Genomic DNA, 21,774 nt, shown 5'->3' on the forward strand with positions numbered 1-21,774 from the left:
CATTCTTGTCTTTTTTACCATTTTTAAACATTCATTTCTCCCCTCTTTAAAAAATATAAGTATGTGTATTCATTACCTACTTCCCCCCACATTCCCAAGCATACTATACATTTTTTATTCCACCTTGCTTTTCTCAGTTAACAGTAAATCCCAGAGATAAAACCATAGCTTTATATAGAGAGAAATGTTCTACTTTACCTTTATAGCTGCTTAGTGTACTGTATTTTATGGTTATCACAGCTTTTTCAGCCAGTCCCTTATTGACTAGTCATTTGGGTTTATTTTCAGTCTTTTGCAGTTATAGATAGCAGTGTGATGAATAGCTTCTTGTGTGTTTCTCTTTTTTGCTAGTGTATCTTTGAGATAGATTCCTAGACATGGAATTGCTGGGTCAAAGGGCATGTGAATAAAATTTGACCAGACACTGGCAAATACTTCTCTATAAGCTTGTATATTTTTACATTTTCACCATCAATATGAGAATGTCTGATTCCCTACAGTCTTGCTAGCAATTTGTTGTCAAATTTTTAGATTTTTGCTACGTAAGAAATAGTATCTCAGTATAGTTTGAATTTGAATTTCTCTTGCTTTGAGCAAAGTTAAATATTATTTCATGTATTTAGGATAGTTAAATTTCTTTTTATGTGAACTATATTGATATATTTTGCCCAGTTTTTTTCATGTAAGTTATTTTCTCACATTCCAGAAGTTCTTTATCTGTAGGTGATACAAACACTCATTCATGAATATGTATCTTTGTCTGTGATAGAAGGTACAAATTTTTCCCAGTTTGTCTTTTTTTCTCCCACTGTGCTTGTAGTATTCTAACAATACCAATACCAAGGAATTCATCCATGTTTTCTTCTAGCATTTGCTGTCTTTAAAAAAAAAATTTTTTACATCTTTGATCATTTGAAATTTATTATGGTACATTCTAAAATTGAATAAATTATTGTTTTCCAGTAGACCTTTGAAAGAAGGTGTTAGAAGTGAATTAAATTTCACTGCCCTAATTTAATGCAAGACATCTTGTGTTTTACAATGTATATCTGAAATGTATAAGCTTCTGAGAACCTAAATTATTTTGTAGTTTTTAAAACTGTCATAGAAAAGCTAAAATTAGATTTTCAGATCTTACGTAGACCAAGGTGGTTTTCAACATTGAATTTGAAAGTTATTGCTTTTTGGTGTGTTTTAATAGGTTGATCGGGATCGAGATCTTCTCATTCAGCAGACGATGAGGCAGCTTAACAATCACTTTGGCCGAAGATGTGCTACCACACCAATGGCTGTACACAGAGTAAAGGTCACATTTAAGGATGAACCAGGAGAGGGCAGTGGTGTAGCACGAAGTTTTTATACAGCCATCGCACAAGCATTTTTGTCAAATGAAAAATTGCCAAATCTAGATTGTATCCAAAATGCCAACAAAGGCACCCACACAAGTAAGTGTGTACGCTACAGTGAGTACTCTACAGATAACAAGCCTCATAAAATTATTTTGTTGTGCATCAAAACAACAGTGATAATTCATGGGTATGTGTATGTATATGTAAAAATGTATATTTATATTTCTAAATAATTTTATTATAGATTAATGCTTTAATCTTAAATTTAAACTACTTTCATTGACAGTTTAACAATTTGCTGTTTTCCCAACATTTATTTTGATAAGTGTTTGTGATTGTACTACTTTCTCATCTCAGTTTTTACATGTTTAGAGGTGGTGAGAGGTTGTAAGATATATGGTGATGTAGGAATTCAGTGAACAAATTACAACATTTCCTCTACTCCAATATTTAATTCATAAAGGTATTTGAGAAGAAAATGTTATTCACTAAAGCAGTGCTATTCAAAGTATGATTTGCAAGTTCGATATCAGTACCCAGTGAGGTAGGTAGCTTGTAACAAAATGTAAATCAACTATGTCACTAAGCTCACTGTTTAATTTAGCACCCCTCCCCCTCCTTTTTAAAAAATTAACATTCTGATGCAAACTCATTTACCTCACTGAGGGACCAACATTTTGGGATTAGGATTCTTGGCTAATTTTCTTTTTTCTTATTCTCCACCGCCCCCCCCCCCAGCTCTGCCGATTTTTGGCTAATTTTCAAGATTACAGTTAGCAAATTTAAAAATCTGTGAAAATTACAAACAGAAGCCTTAGGAGATAATTGATAATTCACATCAAATAGGGGAAATAGGGGCACAAGATTGTCAGACTTGTAGGTAGATGGATATAGTAACTGAGAGAAAGTTTATAGAGATTACATACTAAGAGAATCCTGTGTTTTACCTAGGCTATACCTATGTCTATATCTCATTGGGGTTTTATCCACTACCATGGAGGCTGAATGAACTGTAGAAAGGATTGAGGGTGAAAAAATGGGGAGAGTGCTCCAACTTTTAATCAGTTTCACGATTTGAGATAGTCTCATAATAAACATAAATTAGTAAATGTGAATGCAAAACCTGGGAAGTTGTAACATTTCAGAAATATCTTTTCTGCCCACTTTTAGGAAATGATACTCTGGCTTGGACTTAGGAATTTAAAAATAATAATAGATACTACTCTGGTGGCCTATAAGGCTTTTGTGCAAAACACTAAAAATAGAGAAGTTAATTAAGTGACTCTAATCATGTAAGAAATCTCAGTGTTATTTACAGTGAAAATATAATAGCACTGGTTGCTATGTATTATTTCAGTGCTTTGACATAACAAGGGGAAAAATTCATTTAACAAATATTGAGTGAACATCTGTTAATGCCAAGTACATTCTATATAATTTGCCATAACTCTCAAAACCACAGGGAGAGTGAGAGAGAGGCATTAATGTGGATGCTAAGGACAGATGATCTTCAGCGGTCATATCTTATGTTTGTCTCATTTCTTTGCATAGACAGAAATTTAAGGTGGTTGCATTTGCATTCATTTAAACAAAGTATATTTCATATTTTCTTCTAGGTTTAATGCAGAGATTAAGGAACAGAGGAGAGAGAGATCGGGAAAGGGAGAGAGAAAGGGAAATGAGGAGGAGTAGTGGCTTGCGAGCAGGTTCTCGGAGAGACCGGGATAGGTAAGATAATTTTGTGTCCTTTATTTATTTTTAATTAATTAATTTATTTATTTTTGTAGAAACAGGGTCTCACTATGTTGCCCAGGCTGGTTTTGAACTCTTGGCCTCAAGCAGTTCTCCTGCCGTGTCTTCCCAAACTATAGGCATTAGCCACCATGCCTGACCTGTATCTTTTATTGAATACTATTTTGGGGGATGAATTGGAGGTAGGTCTGTGAATAAGGAGTCTTAATTATGGACTATTTTTTTTAAGTAAATGGCAGTTTTATTATTTGATTATATGTGTAGAAACTAAGAATAGTCTGTTAACTAATAAAAAGTTCTGCTGTAAAAACCCAGAAAAGCAATTGAAATTATATTGCTCTTCTGTTTATCCCACCCAAGTTCCTAATTGTGGCCAGGTGTGGTGGCTCACTCCTATAATCCTAGCACTTTGGGAGGCCGAGGTGGGAGTATCGCTTGAGGTCAGGAGCTTGAGACCAGCCTCAACAAAAGCGAGATCATGTCTCTACTAAAAAATACAAAGAAATTGGCTGGGCAGCTAAAAATAGAAAAAGAATTTAGCCAGGCGTGGTGGTGTATGCCTATAGTCCCAGCTACCCGGGCGGCTGAGACAGGAAGATCGCTTGAGCCCAGTTTGAGATTGCTGTGATCTAGGCTGATACCACGGCACTCTAGCCTGAACAACAGAGCAAGACTCTGTCTCAAAAAAGAATTCATAATTATTTGAAACCTTTTAACTTTTATATCATTCCCTCTTAAGGTCATCTTACAATCTTAATTCTGGCAAATTGTTATATTTAAATCTTTAAATTTTCCTCATTAGGAGGAGTTCCATGTTACTTTTGAATAAATTTCTGGACTCTTGATTTTTGGTATTTTAACGTCCTACTCCCTTAGAATCAAATTATTTTTTAGAGACCATACATTACAAGTTACATAAATTTTCAAGTGACAAAATCAAGATAATGTTTATGTTTTTGGTATAACTGAACAACCTAATGCTCTGGTTTTCTAACTTTGTTACTAGTTGTCCTGATGTTTTACTTTGTATGTATTCAAGGAAATGAAATCATGACTTTCTACCTCTTATAGAGACTTTAGAAGACAGCTTTCCATTGACACTAGACCCTTCAGACCAGCTTCTGAAGGAAATCCTAGCGACGATCCTGATCCTCTGCCAGCACATCGGCAGGCACTTGGAGAGAGGCTTTATCCCCGCGTACAAGCAATGCAGCCAGTATGTACCGTGCACTTAGCTACCCGTTAACAGGCTGTGGCATGTTTTTGCATTTGAATTAAAGGTGGTATTTTCAAAAATTTGTCAGCTACTGGCAAGGCACAAGGTTAAGGACTGTTTTTACCTGGGCAGTAAAAAGGAAGTGTAGGAGGGAAATAAGCAGTGTTGGCTGGAGGGTAACTGTGTATAGCTTGAATTTTTTTTTCCCCACCTACCCTAGATTGAGACATTGTCCCTATTCTACCCAGCAAGTTCCTTGGATGCTAAAGAATTAGTTGTGCATTATATTTATTTGTATCCTTATTTGCATAAGTTATTAGTTTTGAAGCAGACTTTATCTCTTAGGAAGCCATAGCTAGAACACATTGCAAATAGTTTATTGTGATTAATATTGCAGGAAAATTTTTATTTTGAATGTTCTATCAGGTTTCTCTCATAATATGAAACTAGTGGTTTTTGTCTTAATATATAACTACATGCACGTATTTCATATCAGAAGAATAATAAAACAGAAAACCAATTATATCTTTAGTAAATCCTCAGCCTTAAATACAGGCATCTTTCTCTCCCTTTCCCTCCCTTAGTGTTTCCTCCCTCTCTTTATTTTTTAGTACCTAAATGAAAGAGATATTTCTGGCTCTGCGATGAAGAAAAAATAATATGGAAACTGAGTATATGTATTTTACTCATGGATATAAAAACCTTAAAAAGGCTTGTCATACAAATATCATAAGTAGCCTTAAAAGATTGTGCTAGTAAATGGACTACTCATTTCTTGTCAGTGTTCTCTATAATTGAGATTCTAGTGACCTTACTGGTTCAGACATTTTTGTATTTGTTATCTAAGGTTCTTTTATTTTTTTTCTTTCTGAATAAAAGATTATAGATTTAGATTAGAGGTTTCAGAGTGTAGGCAAGTAACATTTGTTCATCTTTTACAGGCATTTGCAAGTAAAATCACTGGTATGCTATTAGAATTATCCCCAGCTCAGCTGCTTCTCCTTCTAGCAAGTGAAGATTCTCTGAGAGCAAGAGTGGATGAGGCCATGGAACTCATTATTGCACATGGACGGTAATGTGTACAATTGGGAAGGCATTTCAGTTGAAACATCAGTTACTTCATTTTTAGTATGTGGGTGCCATCATATCTTAAAACTTATACCATAAAGCATAAAGACTTTACTTTTCATTTTATTATTACTATTATTTTGAAACAGAGTCTCACTTTTTGCCCCTGCTAGAATGCAGTGGTGACAGCCTAGCTCACTGCAACCTCAAACTCTTAGGTTCAAGCAATCCTCCTGCCTCAGCCTCCTGAGTAGCTGGGACTACAGTCATGTGCCTGGCTAACTTTTTCTATTTTTCAGTAGAAACAGGTCTCACTGTTGCTTAGGTTGTGACCTCAAGCGATCCTCCTGCCTCGGCCTCCAGACAAGAATTTCAATGTTTTTTTTTAATGGTGACTTAAAATCCATAAGTGAGCAACAGCGGAGTTCCTCATGTATTATTAGGAAGGTAGCATTTTAGTAGCCACTTAGATTCCAAAAGTCTTTTATGTACCTGATATTTAGAAATTATTTGAAAAATGTACATCTCAGATTCTCCATCAGAATATTCTTATGGTAGGGGCCATAGAATTTCAAAGATTCTTAGGATATAGCCCTGAATTATTCTTGCCATAAACATGGAATTTCTTTTAGGCTTCCTGATTTATCTTAAAAATTCATGCAAGATTTGCTTTCTATTCTGTAATATACAGGGTGTCCCAAAAGACGCCATACATAGGGAAAATGGGAAATTGTAGCTAAATGTATCTTTATTTATAAAATATTCATTACACTATAGTCTCCATACAAAGGAGACTAATGAAGAAAAAATGTGGAAGTTGAGTATATGTACGTTTACTCAATGGATATAAAAAAATCTTAAAAAGGTTTGTCATACAAATATTATAAGAGCCTTAAAAAGACTGTGCTAGTGAATGGACTATTCATTTTTTACACAATTTTTCCTTTGTATTCTAGTATTCTAGAATCAGTAAATTCAGTAGAGGATTTGATTCCTATTGTGATTGCTTTCTGAGCATTTTCCTGTTCTGTAGTGCTCCCTCTGAGCTTAAGTCCTGCACCCGTATGAAAGACTGCACTTATTTTATCTTAAATCAGGTAGCTTTTACTCCATTATCTTGAATCATATATATAGCATCTCGTGGTTTTTTAAAGAGGTGTATTATTGACTTTTCTGCTCCTAGAACTGCATTATCACCAGTAAGTGCACCAGATATGCATTGATTTCAAAACTTAAATGTATTTATAAATCCTTATAAATTTAAATCAATGTGTTCTTTACACTAAACTCTTGAAGTTCTAGTTATCTGGAATGTAAAAGGCTTTTTGTTTGTTTTTAGGGAAAATGGGGCTGATAGTATCCTTGATCTTGGATTATTAGACTCCTCAGAAAAGGTACAGGTAAGAAGCATTTTGTATGCATGCTAATAATAAGCACTTAAAATTTAAATTGTAAAGAAATTCAAATAAAGGAAAGGAAATCAGGATTTATGAAGAAACCATATCTTCATATGTAAAATGCATGATTATAGTAAAGAGAGAAGCAAAGATAGGTATATAGGTGTCAAGTATAGAATCAAGTAGTGTGAGATTGGTTAGGTTAGACTGAGCTTAGTGTAACCCCACTCATTGGCTGCTTCCATTTCAGCATAGCCTGAATTAAGCTTTAATTTGGAGATGTAATGAATAGCAGAGAAGGAGAGAAGCAGAGAATCATAGGACTCTTTCCTCATAAAACAGCTGGTACCAACGATGCAGAAAAAACATGACATATCATGGTATAGTAATAAGGGAGGATTTTTAGTGCATGATGTATTTCATTGCATGTATTTCATTCTTAAGCTACCTAAGAACTTGCAGTGCCAGCTAAGTGGAGCAAGCCCAGTATAATCTTATCTTATGCTGATTACAACTAAAAACTCTGGACACAAAGCAAAAAGGGAATAACTTAAAATTCGGAAAAGTAAACAGTAGCACACAGATTGGAGAGGGAAGTCAAAAATTGAAAAATGACTAACATAGAATCTTTTCAGGCAAGGAGGGTAAAGCTGATCCTTGTTATTCTATCTTAGTTGAAGGATAACAAAGACTTTGGGAACTGAACTACAGTCCAAACCACTGCCCAACTGTCAGACTATCCCAAGTGTTGCATATGCAGGGCAGCCCAAATAGCAGAATAAAGGCTTTGAAAGCTGAATTGGCATTGAAACAACTGTACACAGTAGGTGAGACTTCCAGATTGAACCTAATCAGGCTGATAAGCCTACTTAAGGGCTCCCCTTCCCAATAAAGATCTCTATATCAATTTAATAAGACCTACAGTTTCACAACTTAATATTCAAGATGTCTAGGATACATGCTAAAATTATTCAGTATATAATGAACCAGAAAACCAGTAGATTGGTAACTGTGAGATGATTTACATGTTGAAATTATCAAAGACTTTATCTCATATTCTGTGAGATAAAGGTGAACACTAATGAATGGAAAGATAGAGGTTCTCAGGAGAGAAATAGAAACTTTAATAGAGACCCAAGGGAAGTTTTTAGTACAATATCTGAAAGAAAAAAATTCACTGGATGGGTCAGTAGCAGAACAAAAGGTGACAGAGGGAAGATTGGTAGAAGTTATCTCTTCTGAAGAAGAGATACAGAAAAGTTTTAAACAAAAGAACAGTTTCAGGGACCCATGAGACAGTATCAAAAGATTTAACATTCATGTCATTGCAGTACTTGGAGGAAGAGAAGAATTGCTGTAGAAAAAGTATTTTAAGAAATAATGACTGAAAACTTCCTAAATTTGGTAAAAGACACAGATTTATAGATTCAAGGTCAGTGAACTCTAAACAGGATAAACTGAAAGAAACAATATCCAGATAGATATACTATAAACAAATTTTGGTAAAACAAAAATAAAGAAATATTCTTTTTTTTTTTTGAGACAGAGTTTCGCTCTGTTGCCTAGGCTAGAGTGCCTCCATGGCATCAGCCTAGCTCACAGCAACCTCAAACTCCTGGGCTCAAGCATTCCTCCTGCCTCGGCCTCCCATAGTGCTATGATTACAGGCATGAGCCACCACGCCTGGCCCAAGAAATATTCTTGAAAGCAGTCAAAGAATGGTGCCTTACTTATAGGGAAACAATTATTTGAAAGACAGTAAATTTCTAATCCGAAACTATGGAGGCCAGAAGAGAATGGAAATTCATCAAAGTGCTGAAAGAATTTTTTGTCAATCCAAATTCTTTATCCAGTGAAAATATCTTTCAGGTGTTAAAGGAAAAGAAGCTAACCTGAATTTCATTAAGGAATTTAATTTTAATAACAAATGTTAAAAACTTAATATGCACAAGCTTTATGTATCACAGTTCTGACAGGGTAAATTAAAAGTTTATCTGCCATTAGTGTTGTTATACATTTAAATAAGAATGTTGCTTTGCCTACCTGACTTAATTTTGAATGATTTCAGAGAACCAGTTCATATGTTTGTTTGTTTTTTAAGTGAATCTTGGGGGCTTAATCTCGGATATTCTCTGATATTAGGAAAACCGAAAGCGTCATGGCTCTAGTCGAAGTGTAGTAGATATGGATTTAGATGATACAGATGATGGTGATGACAATGCTCCTTTGTTTTACCAACCTGGGAAAAGAGGATTTTATACTCCAAGGCCTGGCAAAAACACAGAAGCAAGGTTGAATTGTTTCAGAAATATTGGCAGGTAAAATAACTGTAATCTTACATTTGAAGTTTTAAAAAATTTCAGTTTGTAATTTTCTAAAATATATTAGTTATAAAAATATATATGTGTTTTATTTCATACTAGATAAAAATAAGGCTGTAGAGAATTTTTCAATATTATATATATTTATGTATGTGTTTGGGGGTGATACGTATTCTAGAATTATTTTTGAATTTAAATCTTATTTCCCTGTTTTTCTTATTATTAGGATTCTTGGACTATGTCTGTTACAGAATGAACTATGTCCTATTACATTGAATAGACATGTAATTAAAGTGTTGCTTGGTAGAAAAGTAAGTGATTTTGATGAACCTAACTACTTTTACAGTTGTAAAATTTTTTTTGTTACAAAATAATCAAATGCTAGCACACTGATATGGCATTTGCTTACTATTAAATTTTAAAGTGTTACAGCCATTATAAATAATTTCAAACATTTATGATACAGTTTTACTGTCTATTAAAAAATTAATAAAAATAAAAACAATAATGACATGGAAAAAGTCTCCTTATATGGGGAGATGGCAGGGCAGAGTGGGTAACACTGGTGGGTTTGGGGGTCTGACAGGCCTGCATCTTATTGCAAACAAATCTCCCAACATTTCTGGCATATTTCTCTATTTATAAAGTGATAAAGAAAATAGCATAATATAGTTTATAGTCTATAGTATATTTGCCTGGCAAACAGTAAGTGCTCAATAAGATTTATCTACTTAGTTGTACCAGGTGGTAGAGAAGGTAAAAGTAGTATTATATTGAAAAGAACATTCCAACTTCAAAAATATATATAAGAGTTACATGGAGGCAGCAAAAAAAATGTAAGAAGTATAACACAATATACTTATCTGTGGGTGACAGAATATTTTAAAGAAAGTACTTGACTCCAAATAATGAAATATACCATAAAGTAAGCCCTTATTTATTGTCTTCAGTAGGTTCTTGGAAACTGCAGCTTTAAGCAAAACAATATAAAACAAAACCAGTTTTATTTTTCTCATATACATTATAGTGAAATAGCATTTTTCAAAGACCTGCTCTATGTTGTTTTACTTAAAGCCCCAGCTTTCAAGAACATCTCCATGGCATTAAATGAGGATTTACTTTACACTCTTTTCTAGAGATGCACACTAAACATCTAATCATTATTTAGAGTACAGCATTATTAAAGCTGTACTCTAATAATTCTCTTTAATCAAACCCACTGATGAATATTATTTTCTATTAATACATGTGTATCATATTATGATATATGTTTTTCTCAACTCTGACCCTACTGAATTCTTAAAGTGTTCCATCTAAAATGTCCTTATGCAGTGAAAAACTAGACTCAAAGCTCAGCAACATAAAAATGTTGATACATTGAATCTTTAACAGGGTTTGATTGAACAGCTTATAAATCAAATAGACCTAGAGTTCAGCCCAATATTGTGACCTTGGGCAAGTCAGTGAATTTTTTTGAGCATCATATTTATCATCTGGATTTAAAAGTCTGTATTTCTGATTATTGTGAAGAGTAAATAGGATGTATATTTCTGAGCCAGCTGCTTCACATAATTGGTGTTCGAATAAATAGTGTTGGTTTTGCAAAATATTTTGGAACTTTATGTTATTGGCTTTAAATTTTTTCAAAATAACACTTTTTATAATTTGAGAAGTTGAATATATTGTCAGAGCCAAAGATTTATTACCTCTTTAAAGCAGTTATTATATACATTCAGTGGGAATTATCCTTTATTGGTGTATCCAAATTAGATAAAATTCTTTATCAGATTTTAATTTACTAATGAATTGAGTGCAGATGTTGTTTCTTTCATAATTGAGTTTCATATGATTACTTTCTTAGGTCAATTGGCATGATTTTGCTTTTTTTGATCCTGTAATGTATGAGAGTTTGCGGCAACTAATCCTGGCTTCTCAGAGTTCTGATGCTGATGCTGTTTTCTCAGCAATGGATTTGGCATTCGCAATTGACTTGTGTAAAGAAGAGGGTGGAGGACAGGTAAAGCAAATATGCAGTACCCTGATTCTGGAAGAAAATTTGGTTAATCTGTTGTGCTTGCCTTATATAGAAACAGTTTAGTTGGGGGTGGGAGACGGGAGAGATGCAAATGTATATGGCACAGATATACAAAAGGTGAAATGGACACAGGCGGTAAGCATATGGATCAAGAGTGAGACAGACTGAGATGCAGAAGGGCTTTTCGTTTGGTCTAAAATATTCGCATTTCTTAGATATTTGTCATATAAAGAACTTTCTTTATATTTTAAAATTTTAGGAAATAGTTTTATCAACTGTTAACTTATTACTGCTTTGACAAAATTATCTTCAAATAACATTCCTAAATTTTTCACAGGTTGAACTCATTCCTAATGGTGTAAATATACCAGTCACTCCCCAGAATGTATATGAGTATGTGCGAAAATATGCAGAACACAGAATGTTAGTAGTTGCAGAACAGCCGTTACATGTAAGTGTTTTCTAGAACGTGTTATATGATCTCATGAGGCTGTTTGTGTCTTTGTATGTGGTAAACTATTTCAGTGTATTCACCTTGTTTATAAAAGGCCAAATTTTTCAAACTAAAATGAATTTATTTACCATGTAAACTGCACCTTAAATTTCAGAATCCAAACCAAGTACTCACTTTTGGTTAAAACTACTTGGTAAAACCATGTAATCATCAGAAAGTAGCTTTGATAAACAAACTTTGTTAAGTTTGTTTGTGGGACTTCGTTTGCACTTTCCCCTGAAAAAAAAAAGGGGTGTTTGTGGGACCATAACGACTATAATTTAGGTTCTTACTACTACCCACACAAGCTCAGGCTGGTCTAGAACTCCTGACTTCAAGCTATCCTCCCAACTAGGCCTCTCAGAGTGCTAGGATTACAGGCATAAGCCATAGCACCTGGCTGTATTGCTGCATTTCACTGGTGGAGAGATAAGCTTAGAAGCCTGTACATGGATTCCTCCAGAGTCTGCCTAATATATCTTTTTCCCTAAATGATCTTGCTGTGGGTCCTAGTACTATAATCATTAACTGTAAGTACAACTGCTGGAAGGACTCATATTGACTCAGAGGCAGCCTGAGCAAGAGCGAGGCCCTGTCTCTACCAAAAATAGAAAAAATTAGCCAGGTGTGGTAGAGTGCACTGAGGCAGAAGGATCACTTGAGCCCAGCCAGGAATTTGAGGTTGCAGTGAGCTACAGTGATACTACCGTACTCTACCCAGGGTGACAGAGTCAGACTGTCTCCAAAGAAAAAAGAAGTGCAGCAACAGTGTGCATTGTTTGTGCTTAAGGAAGCCCACTTAAGAATCAGAGATCAGAGTTTTTATTTGAGGCTAGTCGTGTAGGCACTTTCTGCTTTTCTGTCTGCACAACCAGCCACAATTACTAAAATTCCAGACTCTTAGAGGAAAGTGCCTGCTTGTCTTGTATCACATGGTAAAAATAGTATTGGCAATCAGGGTTCATAGCCCCAAGCATTGAAAACAACCTTTTCAGTTGCTAATGTAGGGAACATTCCAAAAACCAAGTTCTCAGACACCAGCCCAGGGCCAGCCCTGACGTCAAGTCCTTCTAAAGAGTAGTATCAGATCTACTAGGTTTTTCCTCATCCAGGGTAAAATGTTTATGCAGATTTAGGCCTGATGGTTTTACGTGTTTCTGATCCCTCTGCTGTAATAATTGTGTAGGCTCTGGAGTTATACTGTAAGAGTTAAATCTACCCTCTAGCTATATGATGTTAGCAAATTACTGCAGTTCTTTGTGCTTTGGTTCCCTCCTTTACAAAATGAGGATAAGATTAAATGAATTAAGTAAGGTACTTAGAACATTACTTGGCTTGTGGTAATTTCTCAGTAACCTTCTAGATTTTGGGTTTGTGTCTGGAAGATTTGTCATTGTCATTATCATACATTGCTTAGCATGCTGACAGGATAGCACTTTAGATAAATTGAAACTATTTTTAATTGTTTAATAACTAGCCTGTTTTTAACATAATTTTAAAAATTTCAGTTAGCTACTAATATATAATATTTCACTTTTGAACCTATAGCCTATTCAGTATGCTTTTATGCCCCACCCTCTGCCTTTCTTTTGAATCTGTTAATAAGAAATTAAAAATACAGAAATTTTTTTGCTCTCTTGTTTAAAATGGGAACTAATATTCTTAAAGAAGACTGTTAAACTTACATATTGGGATTTAACAATATAAATAAATGCTACATGGAAAATGAAGTACAGATTGTAATAAAAAGACAATTTTTGAATTCTTTAGGCAATGAGGAAAGGTCTACTAGATGTGCTTCCAAAAAATTCATTAGAAGATTTAACAGCGGAAGATTTTAGGCTTTTGGTAAATGGCTGTGGTGAAGTTAATGTGCAAATGCTCATCAGTTTTACCTCTTTCAATGATGAATCAGGTAGGACACTTTAAAAATGTTTACTTAAGGAATAAATTTATATAGATAATTTGGTTAGTCAGCATTTTCTGAGTTTCTGGTTCTCAGATCAATTTACAGGGCTTGGGAAATGTTGGCATTAAAACTTTTTTACATTATTTTTAAAGATATGGTGAAACTAAATATTTTGATGGTTTAGCATTAGGTTATTCTTTTACTGTTAATTCTTCTATATTTATATCTATATTTTAAAAATATATGGTTTAGTATGAATACAAATAAAAAATTTTTGTGGTAAACAAAATTGTGTAAAGGATTTATATATACTGATTGAGGAAAAAAAATCCATGTGACCTGCTCTATGGGCCCTCCTTTCTGATTCATGCCACCTAAACTCCCTAATGAAAGAATTTGATTACATGATGTTTGCTTTTTAGAGCTAGACCTAGATCACACTTATGAAAACATAACAGCATATAAACATATGGAGAATCTAGGAAGAATAAAGAGTGGTAGTGATAATCCTCTTAGAATAACCTTTATTATACAATAAAACATTGGAATCTCTAAGAAGTTCACTATAAAAAGATTATACCTATAGTGCAAGATTATTATGTACATAAAGGTACCAGTTTTTCCCCCTTTTTCTTATTTTGTAAGAAGCTTCAGCCAAATTAATAGTAAGTTAAATTTGGATAAATGTTGCTTTTTCTTTGTCCTGGCAATATTTAAGTTGCTGTATAATAATTGTTGTGCTACTTTTTAATTTAGTTTTCAAAAATGAGATGAGACTTTGTCTCATCTATAAACCAAAAATCTAGGAGGGAAAACAAAATATCCTAAGAAACTGCCTAAGACTTTGCCACTTCAAGTGTGATCCTCAGATCAGCAGCATAGGCATCATCTGGAAGCTTTTTAGAAATAACATCTCTGGTGTTCCCTTCCTCCAGCCCCAAAGACCCAGTGAATGAATGAGAATCTGCATTAAAGATCCCCATTTAATTTATCAACTCATTAAAGTTTGAGAAACACTGGCTTGAGGTAATGAGATGAATTACGGTTTACAGATTGGATTAAAGTCATTGTGATTATCAATACTGAGGCTAGTGGTTCATTTTTCTTATTTTGGTCATCTTGAGTCAGGATGAAGTATAGAGGTTTTACATTTTTCATATGGTCTTTAATTCCTGTGTTAAGAATTAGAATCCCCAAATTTTAAATAATATTTTAATTAGCAATATTCTAAAGATATAACAACTGATACAGTACTGTCTATTGAGTTTATATTCTTTCTTAGGAGAAAATGCCGAGAAGCTCTTGCAGTTCAAGCGTTGGTTCTGGTCAATAGTAGAAAAGATGAGCATGACAGAACGACAAGATCTTGTAAGTTAAACTTATAGAAGGAAAAATAAAATTTTTAAATACTATGCCTTTTAAGTGTATAGTGTTAGTCATTTTAACTTCAGAAATAAATATTCAGAAGTAAAAGGCAGTTGTGTTTGTACTCTGTTATAGAATTACTAAAGCTCCAAGCAAAGTGAAGTGCATTTAACTATTAATAATCTGTCCTTAGTCCCATAAGATGCTACTAGCTTACTGTTGGAATATGGGGTTTTTTTCTTTCCCCATTATAGTGCTTATATGTGCTGCTCCCTATATGCATCTTTAATCCTTTTGATTAATGGCAATCCTTGGCAAAATTTCTGAAAAGTCTTTTGATAATCTGTTTACTAGGAAGAGAGTAGTTTAATTATGATACGTGGATATTAAATTCTACTTATTAGCACAGAGCTCCAACCAACTTAGAATTATAAATTAGATAATAGAAGCTTTGGTCGTGGAAAGTCTACCAAGCCAGTGAACCTCTGTCCACCCTCAAGTATACCTATAACCAAATCAACCTGCCCATTAATTTTAGAAGACAAATCTGCTCCAGACTTGTAGAAATTTGAAGGACATTATCCAGAAAACCCTAGAAATCCTTTCTATACTCATTCCTCACGGTTCTCTTGGACATTTCCCCTGCCTAACCAGCCTTAGTTCTTAGTAATTTAAACCAGATCACTCGTGGAATGTTTAAAAATAACCCAATTTCTAGATATATCCATTTTATTCGAATGATGAAAAATAGTTACTTGTACAGGAAAAGAACAAAACTTGCAGATTCCCATTTACCTTCATTCAAACAGAAGCTTATTTTGGGGGTGGAGAAGGGAAGGAGGGGAATTCTTACTTTTAGTATTCCTGAATCTTTAGATGGCTCTAAGAGCCTTCTTATATTTCTCTACTGTGGTGAGACAGGCTATTCAGCAGTCCTAGCTGCCACCTGATTCTGTTCTTCGCTTTAGCCATTGGGGTAATTTTGACCTAAATTGTTCCCCAGGTAGTTTTGATATAATTGGTCAGCATTTGACTTTCCCACTCTTGCTTTCTAAAGTCCCTACCAGTACCAATACCATATCTGTCCCTGTTGGTTTCAGGATCAAATAGCTTGTTTGGGTTCTACCACCCACCTGTAGTCAGTCTTTGGATTCAGGGCACCTTGTTGCCCTAAGACAAGGCCCATATCAATTCTGTAATACCCACCAAATTCAGAAGTAGAAATGATTCACTATCTGAGGTCTAAGTTTTAGAACAATTTTAATCTCTTCCCTAGTTTTAATTTTCTGTTTTTAAACCATATCCTCAGTTCAGTCAGCCAAGTTAAATCTCACTGTAGTTTCTGCCTCCTACTAAAAGAAAAATTTGCTAACTACTCAAATCTTAATAAAAAGAAAATCTACTTCTGTAAGGACCTCAAAATGTCCTATCAACAGCTTTATTTTGTGAGCTTCACTCCTTAAAGTCTTGAAAGTCTATTCTTAGGGCTTTAGCATTATATCAAGGTGTCTCCCTCTATCCTCCTTACCTTTCTTCTCTTTTGGGAGGTCATCCTTCACATAGTGTTGGTTTTATTCTGATGTGTCTGAGGCAGGGAGGAGCTGAAGGATATAAGAATAGCATTTCCCAAACAGTTTTCCCATGAATTATTAGTCCTGCAAATTATAAGATTTCTGGGGTTATTGGGTAAGACTACACAGTTTAATTTACTCTTGGAAAGTCATAGTTTACTAGTAAAAATTCTGAGAAGTCCTCTAGTATTTCTCTTATTCCAGCTTTTTGGAAGTCCAGTGGTGTAGTTCATCTACCGTGGTAGATGAACCACATTTCATCCTTGATGAAACACTTTACATTTAAGCTTGTTTCTTATCTATAGAATGAGTGGATTGGACCAGCTGCATCGCTAGCGTACCTTCCAATACTTTTATATTTCTTTTCAGATTTTGTAGATCCTGACACTTAGGAGAGTTGTTTTTTATTTTTTCCTATCCCTTTCTATAATTCTAGATCAAGTTTCTCATACATTTGTGCTTTAGGAAATAACAAATTAGTTCATTTAGGTTTCCTAGGCACTGTGGGAAATTGGATGTACTTCACTGTTTAGTGGTACACTGTAAATGCATTAGATTTAAAAAGCTTTTCCATAAGAGAGAGACACTGTCTTACTCTGACTGAAGAATGGTACATACCTATGAATTGATGAGGAATTAACGTTATGTGTTCAGAGAAATAAGTATTTCAGGGAAGCATATCCTTGGTTATTACATTAGGTTAAAAAGTAAAGCAGAAGTTAACATTTATTGAGCATCATTTACTTACACTGTTTTGTACAAAACCTTATTATAGATATATAGTAAAACTCAGTGGTAATATGGTTTATTGCATGGATTTTCTTTTTTTTTTTTTTTTTTTTTTTTTTTTTTTTTTGAGACAGAGTCTCACTTTGTTGCCCAGGCTAGAGTGAGTGCCGTGGCGTCAGCCTAGCTCACAGCAACCTCAAACTCCTGGGCTCGAGTGATCCTTCTGCCTCAGCCTCCCAGGTAGCTGGGACTACAGGCATGCGCCACCATGCCCGGCTAATTTTTTATATATATATATCAGTTGGCCAATTAATTTCTTTCTATTTATAGTAGAGACGGGGTCTCGCTCTTGCTCAGGCTGGTTTTGAACTCCTGACCTTGAGCAATCCGCCCGCCTCGGCCTCCCAAGAGCTAGGATTACAGGCGTGAGCCACAGCGCCCGGCCTATTGCATGGATTTTGATATATAGATGTTCCTCAGCACTTAGTTACTATAAAATTATTCTGTATCACAAGGTAGCACTGATAATACTGCATTATTTTTGCTAGTAGATAAAATATAAAATACTTTTTTTAGATAACCTGTGTGAGTTTTAAACCTTGGACCCTATTTTTTGTTTAGAGGCCTTGCGACTCTTTTCTCGCTAATGGATACTCATGGATTTAGCTGCAGGAAAAGCCCTTAGAAACCATTTAGTCCAGTAGCCTCATGTTACAGATAAGAAAACTGAGGCCCTGAGACAGAAAGACACTTGTATCACTTTTTCCCTCTTGTAACTCTAAACATACTCCTTTTTTAAAAAAAAAAAAAAAAACAAAAAACACTTTATTGAGGTATGAGATCCCTTTCCTTTTTAGTACAAGAAAATGAATTTAAAACCCAGTTCAAAATAATACCTTTCCCACCTCCCATAAGTTTTAACATCAGAATGGGGCTCTGTATATATACTGCCAGAATTAAAAGTTGAATATTAATCTGTTAAAAGCCAAAATTGTAATTATTATATTCCCGTTTAGGTTTACTTTTGGACATCAAGCCCATCATTACCAGCCAGTGAAGAAGGATTTCAGCCTATGCCCTCAATCACAATAAGACCACCAGATGACCAACATCTTCCTACCGCAAATACTTGCATTTCTCGACTTTACGTCCCACTCTATTCCTCTAAACAGATTCTGAAGCAGAAATTGCTACTCGCCATTAAGACCAAGAATTTTGGTTTTGTGTAGAGTATAAAAAGTGTGTATTGCTGTGTAATATTAATAGCTAATTTTGTAGATTTTTTTCCATTTGTCTATAAAAGTTTATGGAAGTTAATGCTGTCATACCCCCCCTGGTGGTACCTTAAAGAGGTTAAATACAAACATTCCTTGCTGAGTTTGTAGCTTAAAGGCCTGAGGAGCACTAGCAACATTTGGCTTTAATGGTTTGCTAGGCAACAACTTCTGGGTCTAACCCCAGCCAAAGATGACAGCAGAACAACATAATTTACACTGTGATTTATCTTTTTGCTGAGGGGAAAAAAATGTAAAATGTTCTGAAAATTCACTGCTGCCTTTCTGGAAAGTGTTTCAGCAAAGGTTCTTGTATAGAGGGAATAGGGAATTTCAAAATAAAAAATTAAGTATGTTCTGTGTTTTAACTTTTTTTATGGTGTTTAATTTGTGGTTGGCTGCAATTGTGTATCATGTATATGGAACTTGTAAAAAGTTCTTAACATTCAGATCTTAGAGATGAAATCACTTTTACCTATAAAAACCACTTTTATTGCAGTTTATTTAGACTGCATTGAGCTCTAGGATATTAAATGATATCACTAATATTTTGCATGTAATTTGTTCATTTGCGTGAGGGCACTTTTTTTGTACATATGATGGGGCCAATGCACAATACTTTATCACAATCAACTTTTCTTTGTATTCCTATGAGCAGTCAGGAGGTTACTGCACTTCAGTTCTAACTAGACATTTGTACTAAGGTATTTCAGTTATGTAAACTCAGCCTGGGCACTTTCTGATAACTGTAAAATGTTTTATAAGATCATGATTATTGAAGATACATTTTGGAAAATTTTAAATGTTCGTGAGCAGCTTAACTACTTTTGTACCTAGCCTTTTTTAAGTATCTTGTTACATTTACTTTTTTAAATAAATTACAGAGGAAATGTCAAGTAATATTGAAGAAACAATAGTTTTTATTTATGTAGTTGTACATTTTTAAACTAAGGGAAATACACTGACACGGTTATGTGCATAAAAATTTTGATTTAAAGAACTGAAAGTTTATATACACATGGACTATAAGAAACAGAAGAAAATGAGTCCACATTTTACAGTTAGCAGAGAATCCTGAATGGCACTGGCCAGGCCACCTTTTCTTTTTACATATGGGGGAAGTGAAGTGTGACCCTTACATGGCATAGGAAGTTAACTTACTTATACTTAATAGTTAAGTGACAGGTTCTTTTTTGATGACCCATTAATTATGTAGCTAGGATCAATATCCCTAAATTCTTGTGGTCTTAGGAGCTTTATTCAATGGCATAATAAAGAATGCTGTTTTCTTCAGTAAGTCTTCAATAAAGTGACTTAAACTAATTACTTTACATATTAAAAATGAGGAGAGAAATTCTCTGGAATCTCTCTTACCTTTCAGTTCCTTTATAGGACTTCTGGCCTTGGATAGTTTTCATGTTCAAAGGCACTATGCTTTTATTATATAACTTCCTTCAAAAGACTGAACCACATGATATTCTCAGCCCTGTTGATACTAAAAATATTTAAAACTGAATGATAATCAAACTCATTGTATTAAAACTTATATAACACGCTGTATTAGATATGTATAAATTAGCCAAAGGTTATCTTACAAAATGAGACGTTGGTTTTTATGTCTAAATGCTATTTCTGAATAAATGAAATAGTAATTAGATTAACAGCTGATTAGCAATGTGTTTGAAAGATATAAAATTTATATATGACCATAACTTCTGTATGCACATGATGGGATTGATAAAATATTAAATGAGAACAAACTAGATATGATTAGGACATTTGAAACCCTAATTGTGAATTTATTTTTAATAGTATTGAAAGAATGAAAATACTTAAAATAATGCACAATGTCTTAAGTCTTCCTAAATCAAGATTTTGGTTAAAGTGCTTTCAGTAATATTAAACACAGAGTGAGTCCTTTTTCTTTTAAAGTAAAGCATAAAACGGTTCTAAATGTAAAATAAAGTCATGTAAAATAAAGTTCTCTTTTGGTCTTGTTTAGTGATTAAATCTAATAGAACTGAAAACAAATTTAGGAAGAGAAGACCAAGAATGAACTTTACTGAGGGTTTTCAAAGTTTTGTTACTTTTTTTTTTCCCAAATCACTTGAATTTTAAGACTACACAGTAGTCTTAGCTTACTGTGGCAGACTTGAGAGGGTCTTTTAAAAGAATAATTTCAATATTTAGTACTTGCCCCCCAACAACATTCTTCCCATAAAGATTATTTTTACGTGTTTAAAGTAGTCAGTAATTTCTAGGTTTAAACTCAAATTGAGATATTCCCTTGAGGCAGCAGTTCTCTTGTTTCTGTATATACACAATTCACTTGTGGAGTTAATTCAGATTCTTAAGGATTGTTCATCCTCTTAACCACTTTTCTGATTCAGTAAGTCTTTGGTGAAGGCCAGAATCTTCGTTCTTACCACAGCAACCCAGGAGATTCTGAAACACCGCCCAAAAGAGAATTCCTTTTTATTTAGGAAATATAATTCCCCCCTACTGGAAAGCTCCTGAGAGTCAAACCTTTCCTACTTAGAAAGTACGGAAAACTACATCTGTTGATGATCTAATTCCAGATTGGGTTCTTCCTCCTGATAAAGGGCTGGTTGGAAGCACCTTCAGTAGACAGCCTGGGTAATGATTGAAGGTATTTTTAATGTTTATATCATTAAAAGTATAATGTATGTAGGCATGAACAAAGAGATTCTTTAAATTCCATTTGATCAGTATAAAAATATTTAAAATGTGACTTATTTATCCATATCAAGCTACTTTAGATTAAATATAAGCAAAGTATCTTCTGTTACCTCTCAAAATTCAAGAAAACATTAGATTATTGGCTGCAAAATGAAGTTTCTCTTCATTAGTAACTTTTATTGAGTACTTATTATGTACACAGGTACAGTGCTGTACCTGTGTTATTTTATCTTAAGAGATAAGGACTATCACCATCCTCACTGACAAAAAACTGAGACACAGGCTAAACAACTTGCTCAAGGTTACACAGCTAGTTAGTGCTGAAGTGAGTTACATCTCCAAGCATTCTGGAGCTTGCATTCCTAAACATGGGGCTCTACTATTTTAAGAAAGGTATGATTGATTATAAGCAAGTGAGTTGGTCATAGAATAATGAAATATTCCAATAAAAGTCTTGGCTACCTTATTATGAAAAGGCAGTAATTCATATATTTTTGCCAAAGATTTCTAAAAAATTTTTGTTCTTCATAATTTTCCCTAAGGACAATAATTAGAAATCTGAAGATGTGGGAATTATCTAAAATCAACCATTGTA

At 34.1% G+C, this 21,774-nt stretch overlaps 1 protein-coding gene across 1 annotated transcript in view; it reads left to right on the top strand.

Moving 5' to 3' along the window:
- The window catches only part of UBR5 (ubiquitin protein ligase E3 component n-recognin 5), a 124,675-nt gene extending 105,828 nt beyond the window's left edge, over nucleotides 1–18,847 (top strand). The window contains exons 48-59 of the mRNA XM_012784323.3: nucleotides 1,202–1,445; nucleotides 2,966–3,077; nucleotides 4,173–4,317; nucleotides 5,259–5,389; nucleotides 6,725–6,785; nucleotides 8,925–9,100; nucleotides 9,330–9,414; nucleotides 10,965–11,120; nucleotides 11,476–11,589; nucleotides 13,402–13,546; nucleotides 14,823–14,908; nucleotides 18,222–18,847. Of these exons, the coding sequence (XP_012639777.1) occupies nucleotides 1,202–1,445; nucleotides 2,966–3,077; nucleotides 4,173–4,317; nucleotides 5,259–5,389; nucleotides 6,725–6,785; nucleotides 8,925–9,100; nucleotides 9,330–9,414; nucleotides 10,965–11,120; nucleotides 11,476–11,589; nucleotides 13,402–13,546; nucleotides 14,823–14,908; nucleotides 18,222–18,434 (1,668 nt within the window). The 3' untranslated portion in view covers nucleotides 18,435–18,847. The remainder of the gene's footprint in view (nucleotides 1–1,201; nucleotides 1,446–2,965; nucleotides 3,078–4,172; nucleotides 4,318–5,258; nucleotides 5,390–6,724; nucleotides 6,786–8,924; nucleotides 9,101–9,329; nucleotides 9,415–10,964; nucleotides 11,121–11,475; nucleotides 11,590–13,401; nucleotides 13,547–14,822; nucleotides 14,909–18,221) is intronic.
- Nucleotides 18,848–21,774: the final 2,927 nt, after the last annotated feature.

This window comes from Microcebus murinus, chromosome 7, assembly GCF_040939455.1.
Source record: "Microcebus murinus isolate Inina chromosome 7, M.murinus_Inina_mat1.0, whole genome shotgun sequence".
Classification (NCBI taxonomy): Eukaryota; Metazoa; Chordata; class Mammalia; order Primates; family Cheirogaleidae; genus Microcebus; species Microcebus murinus.